The 22,353-nt window shown below is 49.0% G+C and overlaps 1 protein-coding gene across 2 annotated transcripts in view; it reads left to right on the forward strand.

Annotated features, from left to right (window-relative positions):
* The first annotated feature begins 953 nt into the window (after positions 1–953).
* RHPN2 (rhophilin Rho GTPase binding protein 2) overlaps positions 954–22,353 on the forward strand; it is a 67,268-nt gene continuing 45,868 nt past the window's right edge. For both annotated transcript variants that reach the window (XM_043437685.1, XM_043437686.1), the window contains exons 1-2: positions 954–1,082; positions 15,222–15,337. In XM_043437685.1, coding sequence (XP_043293620.1) covers positions 1,014–1,082; positions 15,222–15,337 — 185 coding nt within the window. In that variant the 5' untranslated portion in view covers positions 954–1,013. The remainder of the gene's footprint in view (positions 1,083–15,221; positions 15,338–22,353) is intronic.

Here is a 22,353-nt window from a genome sequence, read left to right on the forward strand (position 1 = left end):
TCAGGACATCCGCCAAGAGGGGCGTGGCCCCACCCGCTGGGGGGTTTCCGGCTCCAGCAGCCCAGTCTCCTCAACTTGTCTGCTAGGCTTCTAGGGTCGGAGTCCACCGATCAGCTGGCGGTGGGCGAGAGAGCGATTCGACCTCTATCGCCAGGAGCTCCTTCCGCTCCTAAACTATTCGCGTTCCTACTGCGCAAGCTAAGCGCTTATCCACCACTTTTGTTGCAATACCTTCGACCAGCTCGACAGTGATAGGGGCTTATCTTGCAGTTGAGGAATCTCAAGTTTGAAGTGGTGGTTAAAAAGGGCAGTTGTCGAACCTCTTGGGCACGAAACCTTTTCTGGGGATTTCTCCTTGGGTGGACCTCTCTCTTCCCGCCATCCGCGACCCCCAGCGGATCTGCCTAGTTTCTGCAACGCGGGTTGGGGGACTGGGGATTGATCACCGAGCCAATCGGTTTGAGTTACCCGCCAAGGCTCTCGGTGGCGCAGCCAACTCCCCAGCGTCCCGGATTGGGCCCTGGGGGATCCCGCGCTCCCCCCGCGCCCTCGAAAAGTGGCGTCGGGTCTGGTCACTGTCCCCGCAGCGTGCGCTCAGGAGCCTTAGTTACACCCACGCGCTGCATTTACGCCCACGGTTCTAGACAAGAGGCTGAATCCCCCAACCTGGGCCTCGCTGCGAGACGCCCCTGCGCCCTTGGGCTGAGGCTGCAACCGCGCCCAGATTAAGCCCCTGAGGCTGGGAGGGGGACCAATGAAGAGCCCAGGGGCTTGTGCTCGCAGCTCCGCCAGCTTCGCCAAGGGCTAGTGCTGCGCGCTGCCAGTCCGGATCGGGGCGGGGCCGGGGGCGTGGTCTCTGCGGGCCGCGCCAGGTCTGCAGGGCTCCAGGCCAGGCCTCAGGCGGGGCTGGAGGTGGGGGCGGCCGCGGAGGCGGGGCGGGGGCGGGGCTGGGCGCCCTCTGGGACCAGCGCGCTGCTGAGCTTCAGTCAGTTCTGCGCGCCCGTGCCGCCAGCATGACTGACGCGCTGCTGCCCGCAGCCCCCCAGCCGCTGGAGAAAGAGGGCAACTGCTACTTTAGGAAGGTGGGCGGCTATGGGCGGGCGGGGAGTCCGCGAGCTCCAGACCTCTTTCCTTCCAGGCTGTGGAAGGGGCTGCAGAGCGCGAGGCCGGGGTGGGTCAGGCCGGGAGGGGGATGGGGCGCACGGGCCTGGGGCGCGCTCGGAGGAGGCTCGCGGTGAGGGGTGCGGCGGCGGTGCACCCGGCGGCCGAGAGCAGGTGACTTCCGGGGCTGGGGGTGGGGGGACGTCCGGGCCGCCCCGCGCAGTTGCCGGCGGAGGACTGGGCCAGGAGGGGCTCTCGGAGTCGCCCCCGCCGGCCGTCCCGCGCGCTTGGGGCAGGGACGGTTCCTCGAGCGCTGGCGTCGCGGCGCGTGGCGACGCGAGCCCAGCTTCCACCCGAGCGCTTGGCCGTGGCGCGTGGAAGTGGAGCCGCTCAGGAGGGTTGATGTCCCCTCTTTGCCTCCAGAATGCTTCCAGTGTACGCCTCTTGGACTTTTTAGTGGGCGGGAGGGGACTTCGGGCTTCGTCTTCTCTGTGCGCGGCAGACCTGAGGGCGGCGATCTCGCCCCCTCTCCATTTTACTCTAAAGCGGATTTACCCGATTGCTGTGGAGACCTGTGGCGAGTGCGGCTTCGCGGGAGCTTGGTGCATATGGTGGCCTGTCTCCCTGAAGTTAACAGTTCGTAGCTCAGCCCCTCAAAAGAGGCCCAACGCACCGAGTGGGGTCGCTGGGATGCCGGCAGGTGGCACGGCCCGGGCTACAAAGATGCTTTTGAACCTGAAGTCACGGGGACACCTTCCATCCTTCCTTGTCTGTCCCAGCGAGTCTAAAAATAGCCTTTGGGGCTTGGCCAGGCTGGACTGGGTGGGTTGAGAAGTTGTGTGTGTGTGTTGTTTTTTAATAACTTCTATGACCCAAGGCAAAGGGCGTAATTATAAACAGGGGAGTGAAACTGTTTCCCATAGGACAATCAATTCTTAATTGTTCCAAGCCTAATGATTGAGCCAGTGAAAACGCTCTGGGCGGCTTCCTCCTCCTCCCTTGACTCTGCCTCGGGGCGTTTGCTCTCTGGTGAGCAGCCGTGTCCCTCCGGGATGGGCAGGAGAAGATTCTGGGGACCGGTGAGGACAGAGTTGGCAAATTTCTTTTTGGTTAAATTGCTTTTAGCATTAAAAAAAAAAAAAAAAAGAAAGTAATTTTAAGGTGTATTTAAGTTAAAGATGTCATCACGGAATTACAGGATTAAAACTTCTAATTATGTGAGGCATTTGGGACAGGATCCACAGGCAGTGGAGTTACAGAAGGAGGCCAGGCCAGGGAATCCTGAAATCTTAGCCCTAGGGCCTCAGACCCTGACTGCCAACCCCCCACCCCCCCCACCCCCAGAATTGCAGTGTAGCCTCCAGCCAGTGGCTGCCCCTCTCTGAGATTTCATTTCCTCCCCAAATTAATTGTCTTCTGAACAGGTGGATGTCTGGACCATCTGGGGGAAATGACAGAGGGAGGGGCAGAAGAGATGGTGAACACCTGCCAGGGTTATGTTCCCTGGTCTTCCAGAACAGGTTTTCCTGGGGAGGATATGCATAGGACAGGGTGGAAGGCCAGGGAACTGTGAACGGATGCAAAGCTTGAGTGTTTTTCAGGTGCGGTTTCCCCAATGGTTGATAAGAGGATCGTGGGTGCGAAATACGATGAATCACTGGTTTGCAATTAGAAACATCTCTTCTGAAAATGAGACCTTGTAATGATCATTGTGTTACATCATACTAGTCCAAAGAATGTTCTTAGTACAAGGTTAATAAAAGGCATTGATTGGGAACCTTCCCTGAACAAATGCTCCTTGAACAACAGCTAGACATTATACAGGTGAAGAAGGGGAGGAAGAGCATTTCAGATAGAGGGAACAGCATTGGTGAAGGCACTGGATTGTGAACACTTGTGAGTGAACCCTCAGAGGTGTGGAGTGTAACAGGGAACCAGGCCTTTCGGGGGTCACACATCCTAGATGCAGGGAAAGGGAACTTGGGGACCTATCTAAGTGCTTCATTCAGGAGCAGACGTGTGAGATCTGTGTCACAGAAAGACCACTTTGAAAGCTGAGAGATCAGTAGGTGAGGGGTGGGGGTGGGGCCAGGGTGGAGCCAGGCAGGGAATGTGGAGGGTTAATCCTCATTGTCTCTGTCTTACTCTGATAGGGACTACTGATGACTTTTCAGTAACTTAAATAAAGTACTAGGTAAACACATCCTCACCACCTATCCTTTCCACCAGCTTGCACCCCTAAGTCAAACCTGGCATCCAGACTGGAGGCAGGGATCCCAGTGGGGTCTGTGGAATGAAGAGGGCTTGAGCAAAGGCAGTCAGCAGGGATGGACCAAAACGGACCAAATATGGTGGGAAAGGTGCTGCTCAGCGGACTCCAGAAGGTCTGCCTTAAGTGTCTGGGGGGATGGTCAGGGTCCCTGAGCTGGGATAACCAGCAAGCTGAAGTAGGGGCAGTGGACTTGAGGCCCCCAAGAGTTATCCGAGTAGTGGTCCCTGTGGGGAGTCCACTCAATGGACCCAGCAGCCACGAGAGTATCCGGGCTGGAGATGCAGCTTTGAGGTGCCCCAACGTGGAATGCGGTGGGATATTGTGAAAAAGCACCCAATACAGAAGAGAAGAATGCCTTCACTTAAGGGACAGGCAGAGAGATGGTAAACAAGCCCGGAGGGTGACTGTCAAGGCAGCTGAGAGAAGAGATCTTTCTCTAGTAGAAAGATGAAGTTGGCAAGTCAGAAGAGCCCTGGAAAATACTGGATGTAGTCCTTTAGGGGAGTGGCCGCAGACTGTTTTGGCACCAGGGACTGGTTTCGTGGAAGATAATTTTTCCACGGACCGGGTCCAGGGCGGGTGGGGTGGGGGTGGGAGGCCAGGGGGCAGGGCATAGGGATGGTTTGGGGATGATTTAAGCACATTGCATTTATTGTGCTCTTTATTTCTATTATTATATCAGCTTCACCTCAGATCATCAGGCATTAGATCTCAGAGGTTGGGGACCACCTGCTTTAGGGGGTCGTTGGTAAATGAGGTGGAGAACTGGGGGCAAAAGTCAGTGTGGGGGAGAACAGGGGGAAGAGGGCAGAGAAAATAGTTGCCGGAGGGGTATGGGAGAGAGAAGGCGGCAGGTTTGTTTTGAATGAGGAGGGAGGTCTAGAGACTTTTGAAAGCTGAGAGTGAAGATGTTGGGATGGGGTGATGTGTGAAGATCCAAGGGAGAGAGACAATAGCTGTGGGAGGTCCCAGCAGGCGGGGACTGGAAACAGCTGGGGCACATACTGAGTGCATGAGCCAATGGGGGGCAGGGAGTGAGGACCCTGAGACTGGGATGTTCAGGGCAGGCCCCCCCTGTCCTGTCTTTGGGGATTTTATGCACACTTACCAGGTCAAATTAGTTTCCAGTCAAGTCAAACTTCTTCATTCTTATTCTCTTTATCATTCTTATTTCTCTTATCCTCTTTATCTCTTTATTCTTATATCTCTTTATCTTATTCTCTTTATCTCTCTTTCCTCCTTTCTTTAAAAAAAAAGAAAATTATTTATGGAACTCTCCTGCTGGTCCAGTAGTTAAGACTGCGCTTCTAACACAGGGAGTATGAGTTCAATACCTGGTTAGGGAACAAAGATCCCACATGCCATGTGGCACAGCCAAAATTTAAAAAAAGAAAAAATCATTTATGTATTTGGCTGCACCATGTCTTAGTTGTGGTATATGGAACCTAGTTCCCTGACCAGGGATTGAACCTGGACCCCCTGCACTGGGGGCCCAGGGTCTTAGCCACAGTACCACCAGGGAAGTCCCTGAACCTTTCTTGAACGTGCCATTCTATTCTGTTCATTCAAAAAGCACTTATGGTGTGGCAGTGAGCTGTGAGCCTGATGGCTCTCAGGTTTTGGGGTACACTTGACCCTGACTCATTGTGGCTCCTGTGGCAGTTCATGAGTGAGTGAAAGTTGCTCAGTCGTGTCTGACTTTTTGTGACGCCATGGACTATGCAGTCCTTGAAATTCTCCAGGCCAGAATACTGGAGTGGGTAGCCTTTCCCTTTGGGGGCCTCATTTCCTGGGACAGCTCAGGCCATGCCTGACTAGACAATTAGCCTCTTTTGCTGTAGTTCAGAGAGCAAGAAGTTGGGGGGTGGGAGTACATGGTCCATATTCAGAGCTGAATTGTGTATCTTGTACACAAAATGAAGATTAATTGCCCGAAAGTCCTCTCTGCCTGCTGGTCCTAGACCCTGAATGTATGAGACAATCCTTGCAGAGATGGAGGCCCTCTGGCAAGTCAAGGTCTTCTTGGGGTCGTGCAGGGTGTAGCTGTACAAAGCTGAGGACAAGGATTCAGTTTGGCCCCAGATCAGACATGGACACCCCCAGCAGAGACCCTGGCCTCCTGGGTGAGCAGCCTGGGTAGCTGGGTGGCTGGGTGGGAGTGTCTCTGAATTAAGAACATAAAGTACCAAATACTTTCTGGTCTGTCACATGTCACAGTATGTTTCTCTCTTCTCTGGTTTCTCATCGTTTTTTCTTTCTTTTTTTAAACTAATATGTTTAAATAGAGGTATGGTTCTATACAAATAATTAATAAATTACTTTCTTAAAAGAAGGACCTGTAGAAATGGAATTTCTTTTTCCCAGACAGATTTCTATGCTCAGCCTAATGTGTCTTGGAAAAATGTGTGTTCTGGCCTGGAGTTAAAGCAGAGTAATACACGTTACCAAGACACTGCGTCCTGAGAGCTGGCCCTGTCTCTGGGGCTCTCCAAGGCCTGTAATCCTAAAACTCACAGGAGGATCTGTTCTTGGCCAAGAGAAAACCAGCTGGAGAAAAATCAGACAAAGATGTTTCCCAAGGCCGTTGAAAAGATCTAAATGAAAGGGCGTAGCAGTATATGGAAGAAGAGAGTTGGTACAAAGTACAGCATTGTGAGACCTTATCTCTGCCTCTCCGTCCTCTGGGAACACTAATGGCCTGAAATGAATTTAGCTCCATTGTTTTTACCCAAGAGCTGGAGGAGAAGTTGTTTCTGAAGCCTTCATTCTGGACAGGGCTCCAGGGTTCACTGTGCCCTGGTTTATGGGCCCTGTTTACTCTGGATTTCCTCAAGGATACAGCTGAGAAGGAAGGAGAAATTTTATTTTATTTTATTTTATTTGGATCCAGTGGTTCCTCTTCGGTCCTCCTCTGCACCATTCATCTTAGTGAAGTATACTTTCCTGTTAGACACATGTATGCTTTATCTGTCCGCATCTCTGTAGGGAAACGTGCTGAGGAGCCCAGGCTGGGTCATGGGGGTTCATCCACACCACCTTTACTGACGGGTGATGATGTCTCTCCAGGTGTTTGAACCCACCCTTGGAGCTTTTAATCCTTCCCCCATTGGGGGTGGGGGAAGGAGGAGGTGTAAAGATTTGCGATGCTATCTGCTCCCCACCCTCCACCCACCACCCCACCATGGTCTGAGCCAGATCCTAGAGGCCAGGCTGGATCCAGGCTGATCATGGCCTTAGTGAGGGTCTGACCAGCTTCACTGGTGCACACCAGCAGCCCAGGGGGCGTGGTTGTCAACATCTCCTCCCCTTTCATTATGGCCAGGAGGGGGTCCCCTGGCAGAGGCAGGATTTTAGGTGACTCAGAGGAGAGTCAGCCCCATGAGCTGTAACACTGTAAATGTCTCTTGCTTCCTGGGGCTATTTGGACAGATTCCAAGCCTCCACCTGATGATTCGGAGCATTGGCTTTAGCCTGATCACCACTTCCTCCTTTGGCTCAGACACTGGAGTCTCATGACGCAAAGGCTACCTTGGAGGTGGCCATAGAGAACAGCGGAACCACAGGTGCAGGGCAGCTTAACCAGACTGCGCATCAGGCTGAGCATCTGCGGAGCAGGCAGCAAGGGTTGCCAGCTTGGGGCGAGCTCTCCTGCCTGCAGCACCAGGAACAGGGAGAGATGCAGGTCCCCCTGGCCTTTCTAGTCAGACCCACAGAGTTCGCTAGGGCCATATGCCTTAGAAAATTCTGTTTCTGTTGGATTCTAAGAAGAGAAAAGGACAGGGGATCAAAAACTGCCACTTCAGAAGTAGTTTCTTTTTCTCCAATGTTATTGTATTAGAAAAGTAACAGGAATTCCCTGGTGATCCCATGATTAGGACTCTTTGCTTTCACTACTGAAAGGAGCCAGGTTAGATCCCTGGTCTTTGAACTAAGATCCTGTATGGCAATGGTCAAAAACAAGCAACGAAAAAAGTAACAAATTGTTGTGAAAAAAGGTAATTACAGAAGTGTACAAAATTACACACATACCAGCCCCGGTCTAGATAAGAACTGTAAACTAATAATGAGCATATCCTGTGTATGTATTAGTTGCTCAGTCACGTCTGACCTCATGGACTGTAGCCCGCCAGGTTCTTTGGTCCATGCAATTCTCCAGGCAAGAATACTGAAGTGGGTACCATTCCCTTCTCCAGGCGATCTTCCCGACCCAGAAATTGAACCCAGGTCTCTCCTGCATTGCAGGTAGATTCTTTACCATCTAAGCCATCAGGGAATACATCCTACCAGTTGAAATAAATGGGTCATTAGTTGGGTCTGAAAATACATTTGACTCACAGAAATGTTGTGATCACGAATCTTTGTAGAGTGGCACACACTTTGTACCCACACAGTAGGTGTCTGTGGGTTTGTAGAAGTGACTGAATACTCTCGTTCAGGATTATAGCCACATTTTGGTTCATACTGTGGCCCCTAACCCTGTGTGGATGGATGGGGACGCTGGAGGGAGGCGCCCGGCAGAGATCATGGAAGGTCAGGAGGCCTCTTTACAAGTGCCAAGTTCATGTTTTAATTTTTATGGATGTGGAAGAGGTAGATTCTGTTCATCCAAACTGCCGTGAATCTCCAGTGTGGTGAAAAGTTAAATTAGATGTATTTTTGTGTATTGCAGGGTATCGCATGCTATTTCTGTGCTTGCTGGTTGTCAGTTTCTGGCTAACTTATAAACAAACAATTGTGCTTTCCAGAGCTTGGTGGTTGAGTGAGGGATTGCATAATCCTAGGAAGGAGTGCGAAAGGCAGAGAAAATAACTTTGTGCACTAGAGAGGCAGCCAAAAGCACCCCCTCTTCCATGCCCTGTGTGAGGGTCTCTAATCAGGAGACCCTGTGTGGTCACCCTTCACTCAGTCTCACTCCTGACCTAGAGACCCCAAGTTCACACTGTGCCCTCAATTTGCTGGAAACATATCTACATGTGTGTTTTATCTTTGGCTATGTGGAAGAAGGGCCTCACTGGTTCTCTGGGGCGTGGGGGGAGCCGGGTGCCAGGCACTGCCTAGAGCAAGTCCCCCACCCTCCCTCCACACCCCCCTCTTTTGGGAGGAAAGATTCCTCCAATGCCTCTGTGTCTGCCTTCCCAGTGACCTGGCCTGTCTGCCTTTTCATTGTCAGTCTCTGCGTGTGTGGGTTGAATAGCCTTTCCTTTCTTCCAAATCCACTGCCTCTGGTGTTTGCCTAGGTCCTGCTCTTTTTGTGTGTGTGTCTGTTTTCACTTTTTACTTTTTTCTGGGAGGGGGCAGGCCACACAGTGTGCAGGATATTAGTTCCCTGGCCAGGAATCAAACCTATGTCCCCTGCAGTGGAAGTACAGGGTCCTAACCACTGGACTGCAGGGAAGTCCCTAGATCCCGCTCTTCTGTTTGTTTGTTTTTGGTTATGCTGGGTCTTCTTTGCTGTGCGCAGGTTTTCTCTAGCTGCAGAGAATGGGGGCTACTCTTTGTTGCGGTGCAGGGGCTTCTCATTGCGGTAGCTTCTCTTGTTGCTGAGCATGGGCTCTAGAAGCACGGGTTTCAGTAATTGTGATCCATGGGCTTTAGTTGCCCGAGGCATGTGGAATCTTCCTGGACGGGGATTGAATGGGTGTCCCCTGCATTGCTAGGCAGATTCCTTGCCCCTGTACCACCAGGGAAGTCCCCTAGATCCTGCACTTAAATACTTATTTCCCAGCCAAACAACTTGCTTGTTCACAAAGGACATGTGCATGTATATTAACAAAGAGAGTTTTTACTCTGGATGAACTTACTCTGGTTAGGACTTTTTCTTAGCTGCAGTTACCAGGAAATCTATTCCCAAATGATTTAGGCAAATAAGCACACTATGTATGGTTGTCGTTCAGTCGCTCAGTTGTGTCCAACTCTTTGCAAGCCCGTGGACTGCAGCACACCAGGCTTCCATGTCCTTCACCGTCTCTTGGAGTTTGTTCAGTGAGTCAGTGATGCCATCCAACCATCTCGTCCTCTTTTGTCCCCTTCTCCTGCCTTCAATCTTTACCAGCATCAGAGTCTTTTCCAGTGAGTTGGCTCATAGCATCAGGTGGCCAGAGTGTTGGAACTTCAGCTTTAGCATCTGTCCTTCAGTGAATGTTCAGGGTTAATTTCCATTAGGATTAATTTCCTTCCCTGCTAGCTCAGCTGGTAAAGAATCTGCCTGCCATGCAGGAGACCCTGATTCGATTCCTGGGTTGGGAAGATCTGGTGGAGAAGAGATAGGCTTCTGACTCCAGGATTCTTGGGCTTCCCTAGTGGCTCAGCTGGTAAAGAATCCACCTGCAATGTGGGAGACCTGGGTTTGATCCCTGGGCTGGAAAGATCCCCTGGAGAAGGGAATGGCTTCCCACTCCAGTATTCTGGCATGGAGAATTCCTTGGACTGTGTAGTCCATGGGGTCGCAAAGAGTCGGACATGACTGAGTGACTTTCACTTTCTCTTTCCTTTAGGACTGACTGGTTTGATCTGGTATGGTACATTCTTACAATGGAATTCCACTCAGCAATTAAAAGGAGCAAACTACTCATAAGTACAACAATATGGATGAATTCCAAAGCAATCTATTGAGCAAAATAAGTCAGACACAAAAGAATACATACCATATAATTCCATTTATACAAAGTTCTTTTTTTTTTTTTTTTTTTTTATACAAAGTTCTAAAACATGCAAAAGTCTAGGATGATAGAAACTAGAGGCTTGGTTGCCTTGGGGGATGACAAGAATTGTCTATATTCTGATTGGAATAATGGGTACACAAGTGTGTATGCATATATATGTATGTATATATGTGTGTACATGTGTGTGTGTGTATTTTTGTCCAAACCCATTGAGCTATGTACTTTAAAATCTGTGTATTTTATTATGTGTAAATTATACCTCAACTTTTATTATTATTATTTTTAATTTTATTTATTTTGGCTGTGCTAGGCTTTTCTCTAATTGGAGTGAGTGGGGGCTACTCTCTAGTTGCAGTATGCAGGCTTCTTACTGCGGTGGCTTGTTTTGTTGGGGAGCACATGCTCTGGAATGCAGGCTTGGTAATTGGGGTGCACCAGCTTAGCTGCTCTGTGGCATGTGGAATCTTCCCAGGTCAGGGATCAAACCCATGTCTTCTGCATTGTCAGGTGGCTTCTTTACCACTGAGCCACCAGGAAAGCCCTCAATTTTTAAAAAATGACGTAGGCAAGAAAGGGAATGCACTTGACTCCTGGAGCTAAGAAGTCCTGAGGAATGGCTTCAGGCCTGGCTTGATCTAGGGCTCCAATGCCGCCCAAGACTCAGTTTCTCAGTCTGCTCCCCCGAGGTTAGCTCTGTTTTGGGGAAGACACTCCCCCACCCGGGTAACGTGGCTGCAGCTGCCCAGTCTCACTTCTTCCTAGGTTCAGGGCTGATGGGGGAAAGGAAGGCCCCTCCCTGATGGGCTCTGGTTATCCTACATCAGGTGCTCGCCTTGAATCAGACTCGAGGTGAGTTTGGTTTTCCAGCTGGCCAGGCATGAGTCAGATGTCCTTCCCCTTGGAAAGGAGGTGCGGGAGCATGAATTTGCCAGCCTGATTGTTACAGGCTACGAGGTGGGAGAGTGGGAATTGGGTCACTGTGGCCAAAGGGTGTGTGTGTGCGTGATGTCAGGCAGCCCTCAGCCATGAGAGGGATGTCTGGGAATTGGTAGGTGAGCTGTCCCCATATCCCCACACATTCCTGCTGCTCAAGCTTAACTCAAGAGTGGCAGAAAGGACATGGACTTGAAGTCCCTCTCCCACCCTTACTGTGTCCAGCATGTTTGTTTGTTTGTTTGTTTGTTTTAATATTTATTTCATGCAAACTCTTGATTGGGGCAGGTGGGATCTAGTTCCCTGATCAGGGATCAAACCCACGTCCTCTGCATTGGGAGCATGAAGTCTTAACTAACCCCTGGACCACCAGGGAAGTCCTCTGCCTTTACCATCTTGAGTAGCTCACTCACCCTCCACGCTTCAGAATTGTGGGGTCCAAGATGCTGTACCACAGCCCACATGGGCTGTTCAACATATGGGAGACCCCACTAAGCTAGTGAGAAAGCTGAACTTTCACTTAGTACTTGCTTTTCTCGTGTGTTGGCAGTTGGACCATCCTTCCGTGTATTGAGACGAACGCCCTTGCCCAAGCCTGAGTCTGATCAGGAAACTGTATAGTGGACAGACTCAGGTTCACTGTAAGACTTATGGACAGTGATCCGAGAGGCCAGGGCAGTTCATTCGCTCCCCCCACCCCGTCCTCAGTTCCCAGGCCAGGCCAGTCTGACGGGTCCTGGGCACAAGCCCTCAGTCCAGTTTGGAGCAGTTCTTCCTCCTGTTGGGATCCAATGAAGAACTAAGGCGTGGCTGAGGACTGTGGGTCCCCACTAGCAGAGAGCCCCTGTGGCAGGGGCCAGTAGACAGCAAGCAGCCTCTGTGATTCCAAGGTGTCTTTCTGACAGTCTCAACCCAGATTCATCTCTCAGGGCTCTGGGTAGTTTTCAAATAGCCCTGTGGGCGTGTCTGGTGTTTCCAGCAGGCCCAGCATTCCTACCTGTCACTAAGAAGTAATGTGATTTGGGGTCCAGTCACTCAATCAGATCTAATCCTAAGCATTCCTACGTCTTATCTGGAAACTTGACCCCACATCTGTGCGCTGGTTAGGGCGCAGCCATTCCAGGCCTGCCAGACGCTGGGTGAGGTTTGGGAGCAGGAAAAAGTTCTTATCCTTGAGCTGGAATGGCTGCTTATCAGCCCTGGGAATGTCCGTAAAGGAATTAGTTATTAAGGCTTCTCGGTAAAATAGAACACAGCTTTGGTGAACCATGTAATTTTAAGTCAGATCAAGCCACCCCTTCATAGTAATTTTAGGAAGTAGAAATGAAAGAGGCCTGCAATTATTTTAGCCCTTAAATATTGTTAGCTTAATATTAAAGGCATTTTAATCTTAGGTCTGATTTTCTGATTTTTATTTTCAATCAAGGATCATTTAATGGTGTGAAAGATGTTAATTTTAAGACTATTCCAAGTCAGATTGTGAATATCTGTGTAATTTGGATTTGGGAAGCTGCATGGGGGACAGGTGGGGGTGGCCACCTGCTGCGTTGTTGTTGTTTAGTTGTTAAGTTGTGTCCAACTCTTTGCGACCCCATGGACTGTAGCTCACTAGGCTCTTCTGTCAGTGGGATTTCCCAAGCAAGAATACTGGAATGGGTTGCCATTTCCTTCTCCAGGGGATCTTCCCAACCCAGGAACTGAACCGGCATCTCTTGCATTGGCAGGCAGATTCTTTACCACTGTGCCACCTGCCGCGATGGGAGGAAAGAGAAATCTTTGTGGAAGGAGACATGTAACAACTCCTTTCTGATTCAGTAGTCCAAAGGCGGCTAATATGGGAATCCCTGAGAAGCCTGGGGCTGCAGATAACCCATTTCTTCCTCCTTGTGGTCAAGGCCATGGGTGTGGCTTGGGCAGAGGTGTGGGAGGCTAGGTATGTGCAGAGCTGCGATGACAGTGACCAAGGCAGTGACGCAGAGAGAAAGGGCAGTCGCCTCACCAAATACTGCCCACCAGCCACTCCCAGGGTGTGAGTATGAGCCCAGTCAGTGGGCAGAACTCAAAGATATGCTTTAGAAAGGAAGGGAACCTTCAGGTAGATCCCTGGGCTTCTAGTAATACCTGCTGGAGTGGGAAGAACACTATTAGATTAAAAGGAAACATTTTGAATCACTTTGGTGTACACCTGAAACTCACACTATATAGTAAATCAACTATAATTTACCAAAAAAGGGGGGAATTCCTTAGCAGTTCAGTGGTTAGGATGGGGCTTCTCACTGTGGTGGCCCAGGTTTGATCCCTGATGGGGAACTATGAGCCCGAAACCTGCTCAGACAAAAAAAAAAAAAAAAAAAGGAAACTTTTTTTTTCTGATATTAAACTTTTCACAATGAAACATTGATTATAACCTACGGACTTTCCTGTTGGTCCAAAGGTTCAGACTCCGTGCTCCCAATACAGGGGGCCTGGGTTGGATCCCTGGTCAGGGAGCTAAGATCCTGCATGCTACACAGTGAGGCCAAGAAAGAAAGAAAGAGCAACTGGAGGCTGGATTTGGCACATGGATCTTAAAAAAAAGGGGGAAACTTTTTTCCTGATCTTGAACTTTTCGCAGTGAAACATTGATTGTAAACTAAATACCCCAGGAAATAATGGATAGAGAACACAGACAATTCTCAAAAAAAAAAAAAAACACAATTTAACTGATCAATAATATAAGAAAAATCATTGTTTACCTTCACTAATAACAAATGCAAATTGGGAGGGTAGGATACCTATTTTTTACATGACTATGTAAAAAAATTTTTTACATTTTACATGACTATGACATAGGAGAATTAACCATATAACATAAGAGAAGGGAGTGACAGAGGCTGAAATTGTTCCATAGCATCACCGACTCAATGGACAGGACTTTGAGCAAACTCTAGGAGACAGTGAAGGGCAGGGAAGCCTGGTGTGCCGCAGTCCGTGGAGTCACAAAGAGTCGGGCATGACTTAGAGACTGAAGGGCAACAACCACCATATGACACAATAGTTCCACTCTTATAGCCAAGAGCAAGGAAGACATTCATTCACAGAGAAACTTACACGGAAGTAAGCAGCCCTATTCAGAGGAGCCAACAGTGAAAAACATCCCCCAATGTTCTTTAACTGATGAATGGATGATGAATGTGCATATCGACTGGAGTGTTAGGGACAAAAAGAAGTGAAGTACTGATACATGCTGCACTGTGGAGAAACCTTAAACTAAGTGGAAAAAGCCCATTCCAACAGACATTCCATTATATGGAATGTCCAGATTAAGCAAGTCTGTACAGATACAAAGTAGGTTCATGGTTGCCTAAGGCTAGTGGGGAACCTTTAGTTGTGGCATGTGACATCTAGTTCCTCAACCAGGGACTGAACCCATGCCCCTTACAGGAGAAGCCTGGAGTCCCAAATGCTGGACTACCAGGGAAGTCCTGAGTCTTAGTTTTCTGATAGACCAAGGGAGGCCATGGCATTGCATACATGCTGTTCCTGGGGGGAGGAGTGTGCTTTGTATGATCCTTCATAGAAGAGAAAACATAAGGAGGCCTGCCCATGGATTCCTTTCAACTCTGTCTCTTTTTCCCAATGATCTGGCTATGTGTCCTTATTGAACCACTATCATAAATGTCAGCGGTGAGTGCAACTGTATGTTGAGTCCTGTGAAATTCCAGTCGTGTGGCTGGTCTGGAGAACTGACACAGCCACTAATGTGGGAAATAACAATATATATATAAAATAGGTGGGCAGGGGCTTTCCTGGTGGTCCAGTGGTTAAGATTCCATGCTCCTCATGCAGGGGGCCAGGGTTCGATCCCTGGTCAGGGAACTTGATCCTGCATGCTGCAACTAAGAGTTCGCATGCTGCAACTAAAGGTCCCACGTGGTGCAATGAAGGTCGAAGGTCCTACATGCCACAACTAAGACTTGGTACAGCCAAATAAACAAATAAATATTAGAAAAAAAATCTTAACTTCTTAAAACAAAATTGAGTAGGAAAGAAACCAATTCACAGTGACTGTTTTGACATTGTGTTATGGTGAATGACTTTTATTTTCTTTTTTACACTTTTTGGCATTTTCATATATTTTACATGTTAATGTTACTTTTATATTCAGAGAAGATGAGTATTTTAAAAAGTTGTTTTCTGTTGTGTTAGACATTTGTCATCATTTTTAGAGTGGCTGACCTTTAAAGGGGCTTCTCTTGTCTTCTTTCTCTTAGGGTTGCAATCCCCTTGCGCAGACTGGCCGGAGCAAACTACAGAATCAGAGGGCTGCCTTGAACCAGCAGATCTTGAAAGCCATGCGGATGAGAACGGGAGCTGAGAACCTTCTGAAGTAAGTGTCTGCTGGCTCCACCACCTCAACTGGGAGCCCAGTCTCTCCTAAGGCCTAACCATCTATTTCCTAAAGTCCCCGACCTGCCAGACTTCCTCTCAGCTCTTGATTTTAGCTTTGAGCCTCCTCCTTATTTCTGGACCTGGAACAGGCCCTGTCTCACCTAGAGGTTGGTTGTGTTAAAGACATGTATTTTATGCAGCCTGTTTGTGTGGTGGGGGTGGGAGGATGATGGGGGAGGTCCAGTTATCCTGTTCTTGTTTGTTTTCCCCACTTTCTTGGGACCCATCTGTTTTCTTACGCCTGATCTACTATCACTTCTTGCTGAATGTTTGTTGAGTGTATAAAGAAGAGGCAGAGAGAAAGGAAGGGATAGGAACCTTTCTCTTGCCAGCATTCATCTCTCTTATGAGAGGGGCCTCCTAGGCCTGGGGCTCTTGGGACACTCATTATTATGCTCTGGTGGTAACATAGTTAACTTCTCAAGCATAGAACTCAGTGAAGCTTTACCTGTAGGCAGCACTATGGCCTCCCCACCCACTTCAATGCAATACTAGAGGACCTAGCAGCTTCCTCTTGTTTACAGAGTGCAGACTTTCTTCTGCAGAGTTCTGGGGTAGCTCTTGCCAGCCCCATGCCACCTTCTGCACTGTGTACGGGAGGCAGGCACTGTGTATACTACCAGCTTAGTGAGACAGATGCCTCCTAGAGCCCCAGGAAGGGATGGGAGTGTTTGCTGGGACCTGGAACCTGGAAAGCTGGCAGGATATGGCTAATGGCTGTTTTCAGTGGGTCAAGTTCACTCTTGGAGGCCTTAGGGAGCCCAGGATGCCTGGAGACTGCTGGGCAAAGCCAGATATGTTAAACCAGGTGTTGGTAAAAGAGCTACGAGGCTTGTGGTCTCAAATATGTTTGAGGAGTATGGTCTGCTCTTCCTTATGGGCCGCTTACCTGAGCACTCAGTGAAGAGAGGAGGAGGGTTTCTTACCATGAACTTAAAAAAAAATTTTTTTTCAATTTTATTGCAATTGAATTGCTATACAATGTTGTGTTAATTTCTGCTGTACGGCAAAGTGAATCAATCATACATATACACATATCCCCTCTTTTTGGAGTTTCCTTCCCATTTGGGTCACTGCAGAACATTGCGTAGCATTCTCTGTGTTATATAACCTATAAAATAGGTTGTTATTATCTCTTTTATATATAGTATCAGTAGTGTATATAGGTCAATCCCAATATCCCATTTCATCCCACCCTCCTCCTTAAATGCATTTCTGAAGCAATCTGTTCCTTAGGAAAGATCTCTGAGGTATGAAGTAGGAGAAAAGAAAAGTGCAGGACAGCGTGCCCTGCGTATACATTTTAAGGGATGAAGAAAACACTGTTAGGGGCTCTTGGGAGCCAGGCAGGGTAGAGGTGACTCCTACTTGTCACATTATACTTTCAATGTTTGAAAGTCCTTTTCCAAAGCGTATGGATTATGTTTATGCATTTTTATTGTGAGCTATCCAGGAGAATTGTGAGAGGCCCAGAAGAATAGCGTAGGTGACCCGCTGCCCCTGGGTCGGAACGACAGCGTGTGCCTTTGCTGGTTTCATGACTCATTGTTCCTGGAGGAGACTGGGGAAAATGCTGTAACACGTCACCTTTCGAAATGTCTGACTGTGTCCTTGTCCCCAGAGAAGTCTGGACCTGGGAGTTGTCAGGTCCACTGTGCAGTGGACCTCATCGGCCAGGGCAGCTCAAGAGAGCCCCCCGATTTTAGGGGGAGCTGCTGTGCACTGAGCTTGACATGCTGAGGGCCCCGCTGGTGTGTTTTGTAGCCTTGGGTTTTGGTTGACACCTTGCCAGGCCAGCAGTGCAGTTGAGAGGGGCGGGTGGGGAGCCCTGACCCTGTGCCTGTCTGTTCACCCAACAAATGGATTTGTTGAGCACCTGCTAAGTGGCAGGCAGTGCCTGAAATGCGAGGGGATAAGGCTGTGAGCAATTCAGACGAGGCCCTGCTTTCCTGATGCTTAATCTCTCTTGGGGGAAGCTTAATACCGAAGCAAACAAATCCGATCACGTCAGGAGGTGATGTTTTCCAGGGCGCCAATGAAAGAGAAATGTGACAGAGGCTGACACAGCGTGGCGTGGCCTTGGAGACCGAAGGTGGTCAGGGAGGCCCTTTTTGGCCAGGGCACTTGGCGTTGCTAAGGCGGGGACTAGGGCGGTTTTGTCTGTCTTGCTCTGTGAATGGCACCAGCAAACAGCCTCTCTGAGGCTCGTTGTCAAGTCCGGTGTTGAGCTGGCAGGGATGGGGGTGGGGTGCAGGTGGTTAATGATTCTTGCAGTGACCTAAAAGTTCAAAGTGCCCCTCTCTGGAGAATGTTGTCGGAGGAAACCCTAAAGGTATTTATTAATCTGACTTAACCGGCACCAACCGTTTCCCAAAAACAAATAGGGCGTTTAGCCAAGTGCAGCTCTGGCCCGTGGGTGTCCCTGGGTGGCCAATTAGGGGGCTGTCCCTGCCAGCAAAGGGTAGTCAGAAAGTGGGCCCTGCTGTCCTGGCTGGCTGTCTATTTTCAGGTTCCCAAATGCCCTGCTACAGCCTCCCGATGAAAGTAGAGCAGATGGAACGTTTGGGGGAGTTTGTGTTTGGGAAACTGACCCCCAAATGCAGAAATGGTAGGGTCCCAGTCCTTATGGGCATCAGTAAGGGAGCTTTGAGGCTGGGTGGGTGCTGTGAGGAGCCAGGTTTTATAGGCTGCAAGCAATTCAGGCGAGACCCTGCTTTCCTGATGCTTAATCTCCGTGGGGAAGACCGACTCTGATCCGTATCGGCCAAGAGTCTGTGAGCTTCCTGGAATTTGATTCGAAAGATATCAGGTATTTTAAATGTGCCTTTTCAGGCTAAGCAAGGACAATATCCTCTCTTTTCCTAGCTACCTTCCCTCCCTTGAGAAAAAGCTGGGGTAGCCATGTGATGATGTTTCTCAATAACAGATGGTCTTTGTGAAATTCAAAGCCAAGTTGTCACACAGCTCAATTTTAACTAACTGGTTCTTTGAACAAGGGCAGACATTTAACATCTTGGGCTTTAGATTCCCTTCTTGGGGCCAGGGGCGCCTGGAAAAGAGTGAAGGGACCAGTGCTATGAGGCATTAGGGAGCGGCAGGGACTGTGGTGAAGAGCAGAGCATATGCTTTCTGGGTGGGAGGGGTGGGGCATCTCCAGTGCGGCCCACATGGAGGACAAGTGCTAGAGTAGATCTTCAGTTTTGCCTTTTTTTTTTTTTTCCCCACGAAAAGCCAGAGATCTGACTCCCCTCCCCGCCACACCCCCTGACTTTTTAAAATCTTCTGATAATTGAATTTTAAAATATTGGCAGCTAGTTCAAGGGGGAGGAAAATACCCTGAGAGTCAAATAAGCAAGTCCCATGGATCTCGAATTTGTGACTTCTGAACCAGAGGGTGATGAAGTCCTGGGACACGGGTGCCCTGGGGTACGTTGGTGTATGAGCGTGATGTGAGGTTCAGGACTGCTCACACTATCAGTTCTGAGGGGGACTGATGTCTGGGCAGGGGGATGTATGAGCCAAGGCCTTGGGGGCACCTACCTTCCCGCCCTGAGAGATAGGCTGGTAGCAGGTGTCCTCCCAGACCTGCTGATCTGCTGCCTTAGCTGGGTGGCCACACGGGAGCACCAGGCAGTGCTCACTCCAGTCTCCCTGAGTCGCTGGTAGAGCAGAACTTGGGGTCAGATGGATTAAGGCCACACAGCTCCAACAAAGTCTCTGAAGCTGGTACAAGCCTGTATTGCCTGTCAACAAGCCTGTTCCTAGAGGGACATTTTACTAAAAGACTTGGCAGAAAAATATCACACTAAAATAAATGGACATATGTGGGTCAGAATGCAAATTCACGTACACCTTTAAGAGAAAACATGGGGATGTTAGAGAAATTCTGGACTTGGGGCAAAGAAGCCATATATCCCATGGCTCATCTTAATGGTGGAAAAGGTCTCATGGTGGAAAAGGGACATGTGTGGATGTGGTCAGTAGCCACAGGAAATCATTGAATGTGGCTCTCCTTTCCCCGTTCATACATGGTGGGTTGATCACTCAGAGAGAGTAAGTGGGATACCTTTTAATCCTTCTTCAGTGTGTGTAGGCTCTTTATGAAAAGCCCAAGGGAGTTGGGGCTTCCCTGGTGGCTCAGACGGTAAAGAATCCACCTGCAGTGTGGGAGACCCAGGTTCGATCCCTGGACCAGGAAGATCCCCTGGAGAAGGGAATGATTACCTACTCCAGTTTTCTTGCCTGGAGAATTCCATGGACAGAGGAGCCTGGTGAGCTACAGTCTATGGGGTTGCAAAGAGTCAGACATGACTGAATAACTAACACTTTCACTGTCAAAGGAGTAGGCTTCTCCTTGGTGGTCCAGACCAGAAGGTAGACCCAGGGCAAGAAAGGGCTAAAACACCCTTCTGCCTCATCCTGGTGGGTCTCAGAAACTCTTTTGGCTGTAACTTCAGTTATTAGATAACAGGCATCCCAGAGGAGGAGTACACACAGGTGAAAGCTGAGAAACCCCATGTTCTTCCAGGAAGACCCCTGGAAAGGATTCATTTTCACCCAGAAAGGCAGCCCAGGTGCAGAATATCAGTGTTGAAGGGACCAAGGTTCTGGTCTTCATTCCTGATTTGGGCCAGCTCCTCCCCCAGCTGGTGCACAAGGGAGCTGGCACACACACCATATTAAACTGGTGGCATCTTATGGAAGAAGCCCCCCCTCCACCAGTGAATTCATGAAAAATCATGATCTGTATTCGGAACGGTACACACTATAGAGTTGATTTCTGAGTCAGCATAGTACCCTGAGGTCAGCATTGTGGAAACGCACCCTGAGGGCCCCTCCTGGCCACCAGCTTTTTCCAGAGTGACCCTTGATCTACATGAAGAGGCCCGCATCCAAAGAGCAGCTCACCGATTTGCTGTAAATCCTAAATCTCAAGTTGTTGCCAAGTTGAAAAGAAGTGGCAGATCAATATACAGAGGTGGGAAAAGCAAAGCATCAGCATGTTTGGAGGTTCTTCAGGTATTTGGTTGGGGGTCTTAGGGCCTATATTGTCATATTTAAGTTGGACCCATTCTGTTGCTAAGAACCAGTCTCTCCGCACCCCCCCTACACACACACCATTGACTCTGAAGAGTAATCTTGACTCTGCCCTTTGTTCTTTCATAACCTGAAATTTGTGAAGCATCTACCATGTGAAAAAAGGTTGCAGGAGAAAAACAGGGAGATAGTAGGCAAAGAGGTCTTATCCCTCCAGGAATCATAATTGTTTGTCTTGCCTCACTCTAAAATGTATTTGAGGGACTTCCCTGGTGGTCCAGTGGTTAAGAATCCCCCCTCCAACACAGGGGATGTGAGTTTGATTTCTAGTTGGGGAACTAAGATCCCATATGCCTCGGAGCAACAAAGCCCAAGCAAGTTGCAACTAGAGAGCCCATGAGCTCTAGAGCCCATGCGCTGCAACTAGAGAAAGCCTGCATGCTACAATAAAGAGCCTGTACAACCAAATAAAATAAAGATAATAAAAAATTTTAAAAAGATAATAAAAAATGAAATCAAATAAAATGTATTTGAGGCACCCTAACACACTTGATCCCCTAGAGAAGGAAATGGCAACCCACTCCAGTGTTCTTGCCTGGATAATTCCATGTATAGAGGAGCCTGGTGGGCTGTAGTCCATCGGGTTGCAAAGAGTTGGACACAACTTTTTGTTGTGTAGTGCGTGACTAACACGCACACACACATACACACAACACAGTTGTATAGTGTGTAAGATTAACAGGAACGATGAGGATGTGGGGGCAGGCAGAAGAAGAATAAAAGAGATTTAGTTGGAAGTAAGACTAGTACCCACTACAAGTTCTTATATCCTCTGTTAGACATGGGCCATGTTTTTCTCTGAATTTTCCAGCAGGCAGTAAGAAAGGAATGTGATCTGGAACACGTTTCATACCCATTATTCAAAATCAGACAATTTACTAAGAAGAAGCTGTTCCCAACACCAAGGACTGGGAGAATTTCCTCCTTTGCACCCTCGTGGATGTTATCAGCTAGTGAATCAGTCATGTTCTCAGTAACGTCTCTCTAGTGCAGGTTTTACAAGGGGCAAGTTGTGACCCATGGTGTGTAATGAAATCAATTCAGTGGGTTGCTGTGGTATAATAAAAAAAAAAAGTGTTTGGTTTTTGAGCCTGGTTCCTGGCCCAGAACTCCTAAAACGCTTGGAATTACTTGTGTGTCTTGTATGCTAATGAGATGTCGCCCAATGGGGGTTGGGGGCCTTTGGGAGCTAGGGAGGGTGCTGTTTATCAGAAAGAGCAAGCCCGCTGAGCGGGTTGGAACTTTCAGCCTCTCCCCTGGACTTCTGGGAAAGAGAAGCTGGAGACTGAGTTTAATCACCAGTGGCCAATGATTTAGTCAATTATGCCCACGTAATGAAGTAATGAAACCTCCATTAAACTGCTAAGTGATGGGGAACTTGCAGGTTGGAGAACACACCAAGGGTCAGGGAGGGAGGCCTGCCTGGAGAGGGCGTGGAGGCTCCGCACCCTCCTCGGCCTGTGGATCTCTTCCACCTGGCTTCCCTGAGTGCTGTTCTTTACCGTAAACCCCAGTAGGGGCTTCCCTGGTGCTCCGGTGGTTAGGGTGCTCACTGCACGCCCTGAGGGGTTCGATCCCTGGTTGAGGAACTAAGATCCCATAGGCCTTGCATTGTGGCCAAACAAGCAAACAAAAAAACCCACAGTAAATGTCAGTAAAAGGTTTTCCTGAATTTTGTGCACCATTCTAGTGAATTGTTGAAGCTGAGAAAGGGGTTGTGGGAACCTCTGATCTGTAGCTGGTTGGTCAGAAATACAGGTGTCCTCCCCACCCCCCACCAACTTGCAACTGGTGTCTCAAGTGGGCCAGCCTTGTGGCACTGAGCCCAGAATCTGTGGGATCTCTGCTAACTCTGGG

Source organism: Cervus canadensis, chromosome 18 (genome assembly GCF_019320065.1).
Source record: "Cervus canadensis isolate Bull #8, Minnesota chromosome 18, ASM1932006v1, whole genome shotgun sequence".
Taxonomy (NCBI): domain Eukaryota; kingdom Metazoa; phylum Chordata; class Mammalia; order Artiodactyla; family Cervidae; genus Cervus; species Cervus canadensis.